Genomic DNA, 12,679 nt, shown 5'->3' with positions numbered 1-12,679 from the left:
AACTCATGTGTCATGCATAGTTGTTTGGATTTATGAGTCTTGATTTTGATTCCATTGATCAACGAGGCTTTATGAGAGGACGTCAATGTCATGCTGTTTTTATTGCTATAGCTCTGTAGAACAACTTGAAGTCTGGGATAGTGATACCTTTTGCAGGTTTTTTTCTTTTATTATTCAGGTTTTAGCCATCTGGACTTTTATGTTTCCATATAAGACTGAATATTGTTCTTTCAAGATCTGTGAAGAATTATGTATGAATTTTGATGGGAATTGCATTAAATCTGTAGATTGCTTTTGGCAGGGTGGCCATTGTTACTATTTTTCTCCTATGGATACATGATCACCAGGGGTCTTCCTATCTTCTGGCATCTTCTTCAATTTCTTTCTTCAATGCCTTTAAGTTTTTTATCATACAAGTCTTTCACTTGCCTGGTTACAGTAACCCTGAAATATTTTCTATTATTTGAGACTATTGTGAAAGATAATTTTTTTCTGGTTTCTTTCTCAGTCTATTTTTTATTTGTATATAGTAAAGTTACAGATTTTCATGAGTTAATTTTATATCCAGCTACTTAATTGAAAGCATTGATCAGCTGTCAGTGTTTTCTGATGTAATTTTTTGGTTTATTTATGTATACTATCATATCAGCTGCAAATAAAGATACTTTGACTTTTTCCTTCTAATTTGCATGCTTTTGATTTTCTTTGCTCCACTAAGACTTCAAGTAATGTGTTGAGTAGGTATGGAGAGAATGGACAACCTTTCACAGGTGTTGCCTAAGACAATTGTAAACACAGATATTTTCATTACAATTCCTAACAGTAGCAAAACCACAGTTATGAAGTAGCAACAAATGTTTGGTCCTGCCTGACCTGTAGAACAGTCCTAAATAGGGGAGTGAGGCTTGAGAAAAAAAAAAGAGACAGAAGAATAGACAGAGACAGAAAAAATAGAATTGGGAGGGCTCTGACTCAATATTGCAACAGCCCCGAGTTTATTTCTCATGGCCTTTTTATACAGAAGCAGGTGGACAAAAGACCTCCCCCTCTCAAGGACACCATGGTTCAAGGAACAAACAAGCATAAACACCTCCTTAATTCTCAAGACATCTGGTAATCACGCCTTTGGCCAAACATCCTGTTATCCAGCCTTAAGGAGCAAAGATAAGCTTGAACTCTCTGACCTTGAGTCAAGATGCAATCAAGCCACAAACTGGGGTCACTGTAGGTTTCCACAAACAAAGATAATTTATGCATGGGGGTCACCACAACATGGTGATATGTATTAAAGGGTCACAGCATTAGGAAGGTTGAGAACCACTGCTCTATCATATTCATAAAGTCTATTGTGAGGTATTTGTTCTGTGCTTCAGCTAAGGGCCTGCTGTGGTAGGGTTGCTGGGTTCTAGTGGAGATATATTGTCCCAGCTGCCATTAATTGGTTGTTTACACTGCCATCTTGGAGGGCAGAAGAGGGCATAGGATACCCCAGATCTAGAATTACAGGTGATTGTGAGCCACTGGATGCAAGTGCTGCAAACTAAGCTTGGATCATCTGCTAGAGCCGTTTTTCAGCTATATAAACTATATACAAGTTTATTAATTCAGCATTAAAAATTTTATTGAAATGTCTGTTACTTACTTTTAAGTTCTTTTTTTTTTTCTAGTTTCAAAACTTATGGGAAAAAATGTGAAACCATGAGAACAAAATAGTGGATTAAACAAATGGCTATTTTGTAAAGCATGGAAATGTATGCTCTTTTTCTCCTTTTACTTGTCAATGTAATGAATTATGATTCAAATTTTCTTGTTGTTTTCTCAATTTTCCTGTAACTGAAGCACATACTACTTTGTTATGATTATTCATCTGAATATTAGCAATGCTAGATTTGATTTATACCTGATTTGCTATGTTTTATCAGAATCCTATATTAGAATTCAAAATGGCAGAAGCATATGGCATTATTTTATACTATGTCAGTCAATATTCATTAGGTAAACTATATAAAGTAAAATGCAATCTCTTTCTTACTTATAAAAATGAAGGAAATCTCCTCAGTTTATTTATCTTCTGTGCATTTTTAGGTAGACGATTTGAAGAAACTGTTTGACCAATATTCCTGGAGGCAAAGAAAATTGGAAAGGCAGTACATGGACGCACTTAATAATTATTATTCCTCAGTAAGTGGAATAGTCCCTCTTTCCCAAAAGAGCACTACACACTGTACTTAATTATTAACTGGAGTGACTAAAACTAATTTTATTAACAACTAAAACAATTTTCAATTAATAAACATTTATGAATAGCTCTTTTATTCTTCCTATCAAGAAAAGAACATGGGATATTGAGCTTTCTGATGTTTCAAAAGACTTGACAGATGTTTCAACAAGCTATATGGCACTGGCAGAAGAAAACAAAAGACTCCATTCTGAAATCGAGAGTGTAATAGAGGAAACTGGGGACAGGTAATTCAGATTTTATTATTATTATATAGCATCTCCAGTAGGTGATATGTAATAAACTCCCTCAGCATGATTCCCTGGGGCAAACAAGAGTATTCATATTTAATATTAGTTTAACTTAACTTGAGTCTATTCCAAATGTTATTCTGTAATCATCCAGGACACTGTTAGCAAAAGTCCCTTTGAGATATCATCTGGAGATTAAGGATAACTTTCAACTTAAAATATGTATGATTAACCCCTTATCTCCTCCAGCCCATCCCCAGTTCTTCTCTATAATTACTAACCTCATTTTCTTGGCTTAGGAACCAGAATCTTCCTTATGCCACTTTATATCTCAACTCTTATATTCAATATTTCAGAATTTAGAAAAGGAAAGGAACCACTCTCTTCACATATGCATAAGACCTCTTGACTAGACCACATTTTATTTGCTGTATTATACTATACCTGGTTTACTTTTATTATTTGCCTCAAATCATGACTTCATTCAAATTTCCCTTCTAGTGACTCTTGACATTTCTATGATATTGTATTTTTAGAATATTTTCACTTCTCTTTCTGTACAAGTATTACTTTTCCTTATGATTACACTGCAGGAATGTGTACAAACCACCTTATATTGTATTAAGATAGGCACACATGTGCCTCTCCCTCGTGTCTTTTATCATGCTTGCTTGCAATGCTGTGTTATACGAATAGGTGGATGATTTCTCTCTCCATCTTCAACCATAAAGGAGATGCATTGGCCATGACATTGTGTGTTTGACCATCACATCTTCATCAGTTGCTATAATGCCTGAAACATATTGTGCTATCAATGAAGTCCTGAAGGGAAGGAGGAGGATGAAGGGAAAGGGGCTAATCAGAGTACTTGATGATGATATGGAAAGTTCGTTAAAAATATGTAGTGAGTGTTTTACAATTAGAAATGACAACATCAAGCCATTGTTAAAAATTAATTTATATATCATAAAAGGCCAAATTCTGTAATTGAGTTTTCAGTTTTGGTGGTGGATAAGTATATAAAAACCGACTTCGTAAATGGTTAAAATCCAGTGTGAAGGTCCACAACTTTAGATTGGCTACTATAACTGTATAGAGATGTGTAGACCACAACTCTGGTTAATTTTAGTATGTGATGCTTATTTTGTATGAAAATTTTTATAATAAAGCTTTTTTATTGTGCAATTATTTTTTATTTTTTTATTCAGTTTACATTCCAACCACATATTCCCCCTCTCATCCTTCATCCCACTCTCCCCACCCCCTCATCCCCTCCTCCAATAGGGTAAGTTCTCCCATGGGGGTACAGCTAAGTGTGGTACATTTGGTTGAAGCAGGACCAAGTCCCTCCCCACTGCATCAAGGGTGAGCAAGGTGTTCTACCATAGGTAATGGGATCCAGAAAGCCAGCTCATGCACCAGGGATAGATCCTGATCACACTGCCAGGGGCCCCTCAAACAGAGCCAGCTACACAACTGTCTCCCATGTGCAGAGGGTCTAGTCCGGTCCCATGCAGGTTCTATAGCTGTCAGTCTAAAGTTCATGAATTCCTTTGAGCTTTGTTCAGTTGTCTCTGCAGATTTCCCCGTCATGATCTTGACCCCCCCCCCCCCCATTGCTCAAAAAATCCCTCTTCCATCTCTTCAACTGGACTCCTGGAGCTCAACCTGGTGCTTGGCTGTGGATCTCTGCACCTGTTTCCATAAGTTACTGGATGAAGACTCTATGATGACAGTTAGGGTATTCACCAATATGATTACCAGGGTAGACCAGTTCAGGCACCCTCACCACTATTGCTAGTAATCTAGTTTGGGGTTGTCTTTATAGGCTCCTGGGAATTTCCCTAGCTTCAGGTTTCTCCTTTACCCCATAATGTCTCCCTCTATCAAGATGTCTTTTTCATTGCTCTCCCACTCCATCCCTCCCCCATCCCATTCTCTCATGTTCTCATCCCCTACCCCTACCCTCTATTGCCCTCCTTCATCCCCAGTTTACTCATGGGGATCTCCTCTATTTCCTATTCCCAGGGTGATCTGTACATCCCTCTTAGGGTCTTCCTTGTTTCCTAGCTTCCCTGGAGCTGTGGGTTGTAGTCTGATTATCCTTTGCTTTACCTCTAGTATCCACTTATGAGTGAGTACATACCATGTTTATCTTTCTGAGTCTGGGTTACCTCACTCGGCATAATATTTTCCAGTTCCATCCATTTGCCTGCAAATATCATGATGTCAATTTTTTTAACAGCTGAGTAATACTCCATTGTGTATATGTACCACATTTTTTTAACCATTCTTCAGTTGAAGGGCTTCTAGGTGGTTTCCAGATTCTGGCTATTATGAATAATGCTGCTATAAATATAGTTGAGCATGTGTCCTTGTGGTATGATTGAGCATTCCTTGGGTATATGCCCAAGAGTGGTATAGCTGGGTCTTGAGGAAGATTGATTCCCAATTTTCTGAGAAACCTCCACACTGATTTCCAAAGAATACCTGTACAAGTTTGCACTCCCACCAACAGTGGAGGAGTGTTCCCCTTGTTCCATATCCTCTCCAAAATAAGCTGTCATCAGTGGTTTTGATCTTAGCCATTCTAACAGATATAAGGTGGTATCTCAGAGTTGTTTTGATTTGCATTTCCCTGATGACTAAGGATGTTGAACAATTCCTTAAATGTCTTTAGGCCATTTGGAATTCTTCTGTTGAGAATTCTCTAGTTTAGATCTGTAGCCCATTTTTTAATTTGATTGTTTGGTATTTTGATATCTAGTTTCTGGAGTTCTTTTTATATTTTGGAGATCAGCCCCCTGTCAGATATGGGTTGGTGAAGATCTTTTCCCATTCTATAAGCTGTTGTTTTGGCTTATATACTGTGCCCTTTACCTTACAGAAGCCTCTCAGTCACAGGAGGTCCCATTTGTTAACTGTTGCTCTCAATGTCTGTGCTACTGGTGTTATATTTAGGAAGTGGTCTCCTGTGCCAACGTGTTCTAGGCTACTTCCTACTTTCTCCTCTATCAGGTTCAGTGCAGCTAGATTTGTGTTGTGATCTTTGATCCACTTGGATTTGAGTGCTGTGCATTGTGACAGATATGGATCTATTTGCAATCTTCTAATTGACATCCAGTTATGCCAGCATCATTTGTTGAAGATGCTTTCTTTTTTCCATTGTGCAGTTTTGGATTTTTGTCAAAAATCAGATGTCCATAGGTATGTAGATTAATGTCAAGATCTTCAATTTGATCCCATTGGTCCACATATTGGTTTTTATGCCAATACCTATCTGTTTTTATTACTATAGCTTTATAGTAGAGCTTGAAGTCAGGGAGTGTGATGCCTCTAGAAGTTGCTTTATTGTAAAGAATTGTTTTAGATATCCTAGGTTTTCTGTTTTTCTGAAAATATGAAGTTGAGTACTGTGCATTTAAGGTCTGTTAAGAATTGTGTTGGGATTTTGATGGGGATTGCATTGAATCTGTAGATTGCTTTTGGTAAGATTGACATTTTTATTATGTTGGTTCTACCTATCCATGAGCATAGGAAATCTTTCCATTTTCTGATATCTTCTTCATTTGCTTTCTTCAAGGATTTATAATTCTTGTCATACAGGTCTTTCACGTGTTTGGTTAGAATTACCCCAAGGTATTTTATATTATTTGTGGCTATTGTAAAGGGTGATGTTTCTCTAATTTCTTTCTCAGCCTGTTCAACATTTGTTTATAGGAGGGCTACTGATTTTTTTTTTTAGTCAATCTTGTATCCTGCCACATCACTGAAGGTGTTTATCAGTTGTAGGAGTTCCCTGGTAGAATTTTGGGGGTCACTTATTTAGACTATCATATCATCTGCAAGTAGCAAAAGTTTGACTTCCTTTCTGATTTGAATCCCCTTTATCTCCCTTTGTTATCTTATTGCTCTAGCTAGAACTTCAAGCACTATGTTGAATAAGTATGGGGAGAGTGGACAATCTTGTCTTCTTCCTGATTTTAGTGGAATCATTTTGAGTTTCTTTCCATTTAATTTGATGCTGGCTGTCAGCTTGCTGTAAATTGCCTTTATTATGTTTAGCTATGTTCCTTGTATTCCTGATCTCTCCAGGACCTTTATCATGAAGGGGTGTTGAATTTTGTCAAAGGCTTTTTGAGCATCTAATGAGATGATCATGTGATTTTTTTTCTTTCAGTTGGTTTATATGATGGGTTCCATTGACAGATTTTCATATGTTGAACCATCCCTGCATTGCTGGGATGAAGCCTACTTGATCATGATAGGTGATTTTTTTTATGTGTTCTTAGATTTAGTTTGCCAGTATTTTTGAATCAATGTTCATGAGGGAGATTGGTCTGTAATTCTCTTTCTTTTTTGCATCTTTGTGTGGTTTGGGTGACTGTAGCCTCATAGAAAGAGTTTGGCAATGTTCCTTCTGTTTCTATTATGTGGAACAACTTGCAGAGTATTGGTATTAGCTCTTCTTTGAAATTCTGGTGTAATTCTGCACAGAAACCATCTGGCCATGGGCTTTTTTTTTTTTTTTTTTTTGGTTGGGAGACTTTTAATGACTCCTTCTATTTCTATAGGAGTTATAGGTCTATTTAAATTGTTTAGCTGGTCTTGATTTAATTTGGGTATATGGTACCTATTCAGAAAATTGTTCATTTCTTTTAGATTTTCCAATTTTGTGGAGTACAGATTTTTCAAGTATGACCTGATGATTCCCTGGATTTCCTCATTGTCAGTTGTTATGTCTCCATTTTCATTTCTGATTTCTGAATTTGGATATTCTCTCTCTGCCTTTTAGCTAGTTTGGATAAGGGTTTACCTATCTTGTTGATTTTCTCAAAGAAACAATTCTTTGTTTCATTGATTCTTTGTACTGTTCTTTTTGTTTCTATTTTATTGATTTTATCCTTTAATTTGATTATTTCCTGATGTCTACTCCTCCTGGGTGAGTTTGCTCCATTTTCTTCTGGAACTTTCAGGTGTGCTGTTAAGTCACTAGTATGAGATTTCTTCAACTTATTTATTTAGGCATTTTAGAGGTATGAACTTTCCTCTTAGTACTGCTTTCATACTGTCCCATAAGTTTGGGTATGTAGTACATTCATTTTCATTGAATTCTAGGAAGTCTTAAATTTCTTTATTTCTTCCTTGACCCATTTGTGATTCAGTTGAGCATTATTCAGTTTCCATGAGTTTGTAGGCTTTCTGTAATTTGTGTTGTTATTGAATTCTAACTTTAAGCCATAGTGGTCTGATAAAATACAGGAAGTTATTCCAATTATTTTTTTGTATCTGTTGAGATTTGCTTTGTAACCAAGTATGTGATAAATTTTAGAGAAGGTTCCATGGGGTGCTGAAAAGAAGGTACATTCTCTTGTGTTTGGGTGGAATGTTCTGTAGATGTCTATTAAGGCCATTTGAGTCACAATGTCTGTTAGTTCCCTTATTTTTCTGTTAAGTTTCTTTCTGGCAGACCTGTCCATTGGTGAGAGGGGGAGTTGAAGTCTCCCACTATTAGTGTGTGGGGTTTAATTTAATTAATTTACTCTTTAGTAATGTTTCTTTTACATATGTTGGTGCCCTTGTATTTGGGGCATAGATGTTCAGAATTGAGACTTCATCTTGATGGATTTTTTTCCTGTGATGAATATGTAGTGTCCTCCTTGATCTCTTTTGATTAATTTTAGTTTGAAGTATATTTTATTAGATATTAGGATAGCTACACCAGCTTGCTTCTTAAGTCCATTTGACTGGAAAGACTTTTCCCTGCCCTTTACTCTGAGGTAGTATCTGTCTTTGAAGTTGAGGTGTGTTTCTTGTATGTAGCAGAAGGGTGGATTCTGTTTTTGTATCCATTCTGTTAGCCTGTATTTTTTATAGGTGAATTTAGTCCATTGATATTAATGACCAGTGGTTGTTAATTCCTGTTATTTTATGGTTGGTAGTGTTTTATGTTTCCCTTCTTTGGTGTTTGTTGCTGTTGGATTATCTATTGCCTGTGTTTTCATGGGTGCATCTAACTTCCTTGGGCTAGATTATTACTATCTAGTGCTTTCTGTAGAGCTGTATTTGTGGATAGGTATTGCTTAAATTTGGTTTTATCATGGAATATTTTGTTTACTCCATCTATGTTGATTGAGAGTTTTGCTGGGTATAATAGTCTGGGTTGGCATGCATGGTCTCTTAATGTCTGCATTACATCTGTCCAGGACCTTTTGGCTTTCAGAGTCTCATGGAGAAGTCAAGTGTTATTCTGATAGGTCTGCCTTTATATGCTATTTGGCCTTTTTCCTTTGCAGCTCTTAATATTTTTTCTTTATTCTGTATGTTTAGTGGTTTGATTATTATGTGGTAAGGGGATTTTTTTTGGAGGGGTCCAGTATATTTGGTGTTCTGTAAGCTTCTTGTATCTTCATAGGTATTTCCTTCTTTAGATTGGGAAAGTTTTCTTTGATGATTTTGTTGAATATATTTTCTGTACCTTTGAGCTGGCATTCTTCTTCTATCCCTATTATTCTTAGGTTTGGTCTTTTCATGGTGTCCCAGATTTCCTGGATGTTTTGTGTTATGACTTTGTTGGCTTTAACGCTTTCTTTGACTGACAAATCTATTCCTCTATTGTATCTTCAATGCCAGAGATTCTCTCTTCCATCTCTTGCATTCTGTTGGTTATACTTATGTCTGTAGTTTACTCAGATTTTCCATTCCCAGCATTCCATTGGTTTGTGTCTTCTTTATTGCCTCTATTTCAGTTTTCAAGTCTTTAACTGTTTCCTTCACCTGTTTGATTGCTTTTGCTTGGTTTTCTTCGCTTTCTTTAGGGATTTATTAATTTTTTCCATTTTTTGTTTGTCTTTTCCTCAATCTTTTTAAGGGAATTTTTCATTCCTCTTTAAAGGCCTCTGTCATCTTAAAGTCATATTTAATGTTATTTTCTTCTGCTTCTTCTATGTTGGGATGTTCAGGTCTTGCTGATGTAGGATCATTAGATTGTGGTGGTGCTATACTGCTTTTTTGTGTTAGTGAATGTATTCTTGTACTGGCATCTACCAATCTCTTCCTCCAATCGGTGCAAATGGTGTCTGTGTCTCAGGGAGCCACTCTTGGTCCAATCAGAGCTCTTGTTCCAATTAGAGCTCTTGGTCGAATCAGAGCTGACAAAGTCTGTGTCTCAGGGAGCAGTTACATTCTCAGAGGATGGGTGAGTTTGAGGGGTGTAGTAGGACTTGTAGATTGCAGGGTCTAGTGGGTGGTGGTCGGGGTTAGGCCTGCCCCTAGGAGTCCTGCCTGCTGCCTTGCAACTTGGGTTGCCTATAGTAAAGCTTTTAATATTTAAAAATACATTAAGAAGAGGAGGAAAACAAAATAAAACAAAAACACCTTAAAAGTGAGTGAGCCAGAGAGGAGACCCATCTGAAAGAGAACTTGAGTGTGATAGCAAGCCAGCAGCCTCTAGGCCTTACTGGTGCATAAGTAGAAAGGTTTATTTCCCACCCTTGCTGTCATTCAGCTATAGATGCTGTGTCTGTTTTCATGTTATTCCTTCCGAGACTCAGAGAAAAGGACTGGATACCTCTGGGCATGTTGCTTTAGTACTATAGGGAAGAGTGTATTACTGAGATCACTGATGGCTCGTACAGCTTCAGCAAGAATGCTTCAGATATCACTGCTCACATTTCACTGAATGAAACAAGTCATTGGTCAGATCTCATGTTAATGGGATAAACAGACAGTTATCAAAGAAGTACAAATCACCAATAAATATAAGAAAAAAATGCCTGACACTAGGAATACATTAAAACTACACTGAGATGGTATTTCAACTCAGTCAGGAATGTTGCACTCAAGAAAACAAGTAACTTCCCAGCAAGATGATTCAGTGGCCAAAAGTGCTTGCTGTGCTAGCCTAGTGACATGAGTTCAATTCATGGAACCCACATGAAGGTGGAGAGAGAGAATAAATTGCACTAGTCACCCTCTGACATCCAAAAGTGTGCCATGGCATGTATGTCCCACTCCACACATCACACACACACATACACACACACACACACACACACACACACACACACACACACACACACACACGTATTTCATTATTCAGCCAAAAAGAAGGAAAATATGGACTTTGAATTAAAATAGAATAGATGAAATAAGTCAGACTCAGCAAAATGTCACCTGTTTTCTATCATAGGTAGAATCTAAGTGTCTGTGTGTGTGTGTGTGTGTGTGTGAGAGAGAGAGAGAGAGAGAGAGAGAGAGAGAGAGAGAGAGAGAGAGAGAGACAGACAGACAGAGAGACAGAGAGACAGAGACAGAGAGAGGGGGTTGAGAGAGACAGAGAGAGATAGAGAGCCATTGGAGAAAAGATAGGAGTGTAGAGAGGAAGAAGGGACTTAGTGGAATTCCCCTCTTTGGGAGGGGGGAATAAGATTAGATAATAACAAACACCATAAATGTCTTCTTTGTTTGTAGACTCTAGTTTTAGGAAAAGGTGAGAGATCTTTGAAGGAGGGGGATATCCCGAGGAGGGTAGGAGAGAAGCATTCAGTTAAAATTCATGATGTATGTGTTTGAAATGCACAGTAAAGACAGTTTATTATTTTGAACAATGAATTTGCACTAAGAAAGAGATTCATCGTGACAGTTGGGACACTGACAGCCTATCCCATGCATTGGGAACCTCACCCTGGTTAGGGTTTGCTTCCCAGATAACACCTGGAGATGTCTCTCTCTGACACTAAAACAAATGGATGCTCCAGGCGTACATAACGATTTCTTCCCAATGCTTTATTTGCCTTTCTCCTAAATGTTCTTCTATGTCATCTTACAATGCAGTGTATATTAATTACTTTTCTGTTTCTTAGATATAATAATATGCCCAAATGCAACAAGAGTGAAAGAATTTATTTTGGCCACAGGAGTCTATTCATGGTATGGCAGCAGGCACAGGAAGCCTGGCTAATCACATTTTATCCCCACACAGAGAAAGAGTGGAAAGTGGAATTAGTCTCTAGACCTTCCAAGCTCGCTCTCAGTGACATACCTCCTCCAGCAGGGCTCTGCTTCCTGAACTTTAACAACCTTCCCCAACAGCACCACCCACTAGGGACCAAGTGTTCAAATACATAAGGAGCGTTGTCTTTAAAACCACCATACTGTGTTTGACTCAGATGATTCAAGCTTGCTTTGCAACCTTCAAACACACTCTGGATAGGAATATTTATTTTTGCATTTGCTTCTTTATCTTATTTTTAAGATCATGTTTATGGCACATTTTCATTTGGCTATGTTAAGGGATTTTTTGCTGTTGTTTTAGTTTGGTTTCTACCATGTATTTCATCTTTCCTTCTAAAAAATACCGGCAATAACAATATCACTAATAATAAAAATTAATCTGATTCCAGTGATGAAGTCATACTAATTATACATGCACTTTCATTACTGAGCAGAGCACTGCATACTACCTTGTAACCTGGGGTTTCCTTTTTCTATACTGTTGGGTGTGTTTCCTAAACCATGGCAGGTGAAATTTTACTTTACCAAAATCTCCATTTAATTCATGGTAATAATTTGTCCTATGATTTACCAGTATTCTGATTAAAATGAATATATATTTTAGAAAGTCTTCATAAATAAACAGATGAAACTTAAAATCATTTACACACAAATATTATTATAAATTCATATTTGTATTGATGAGTACTGGTATTCATTCTGAGTTCTCTCATCATGAGATAATGAAATTTTAAAACACTATTACATAAATTTCAAATACACTTAAATATCTGTATGATTCTGTTACACTGGACATCTATGCTTTATGAAGTATCACTGTGATTCATTAGTTTTACTGTTTGTTATAAATACTAGGGTGATAAATTTTTTGTGTAGAAATGTTTTTCAGCTCTTTTAAATGTAAAATAGGCTTATGAAAGCAAATTGGCTGTAATATTTTAAAACCCTTAATGCATCTCTAATACTACCTTCAAAAAATATTGTATGATTTTTTTTTATTTATTTATTTATTTATTTATTTTTTTTTTGGTTTTTCGAGACAGGGTTTCTCTGTGTAGCTTTGCGCCTTTCCTGGATCTCGCGCTGTAGACCAGGCTGGCCTCGAACTCACAGAGATCCGCCTGGCTCTGCCTCCCGAGTGCTGGGATTAAAGGCGTGCGCCACCACCGCCCGGCTATGATTTTTTTTTAAAGAC

The 12,679-nt window shown here is 37.0% G+C and overlaps 1 protein-coding gene across 1 annotated transcript in view; it reads left to right on the top strand.

Moving 5' to 3' along the window:
- Positions 1-12,679, top strand: part of Ccdc178 (coiled-coil domain containing 178) — a 309,743-nt gene that overhangs the window by 71,660 nt on the left and 225,404 nt on the right. Inside the window, exons 11-12 of the mRNA XM_052742751.1 lie at positions 2,086-2,181; positions 2,330-2,466. Of these exons, the coding sequence (XP_052598711.1) occupies positions 2,086-2,181; positions 2,330-2,466 (233 nt within the window). The remainder of the gene's footprint in view (positions 1-2,085; positions 2,182-2,329; positions 2,467-12,679) is intronic.

This window comes from Peromyscus californicus, unplaced genomic scaffold (assembly GCF_007827085.1).
Source record: "Peromyscus californicus insignis strain IS unplaced genomic scaffold, ASM782708v3 Scaffold_17__1_contigs__length_78620276, whole genome shotgun sequence".
NCBI lineage: Eukaryota > Metazoa > Chordata > Mammalia > Rodentia > Cricetidae > Peromyscus > Peromyscus californicus.
Note: the sequence above shows the minus strand (reverse complement) of the source record. Positions and strands in the feature narration are given on the sequence as shown.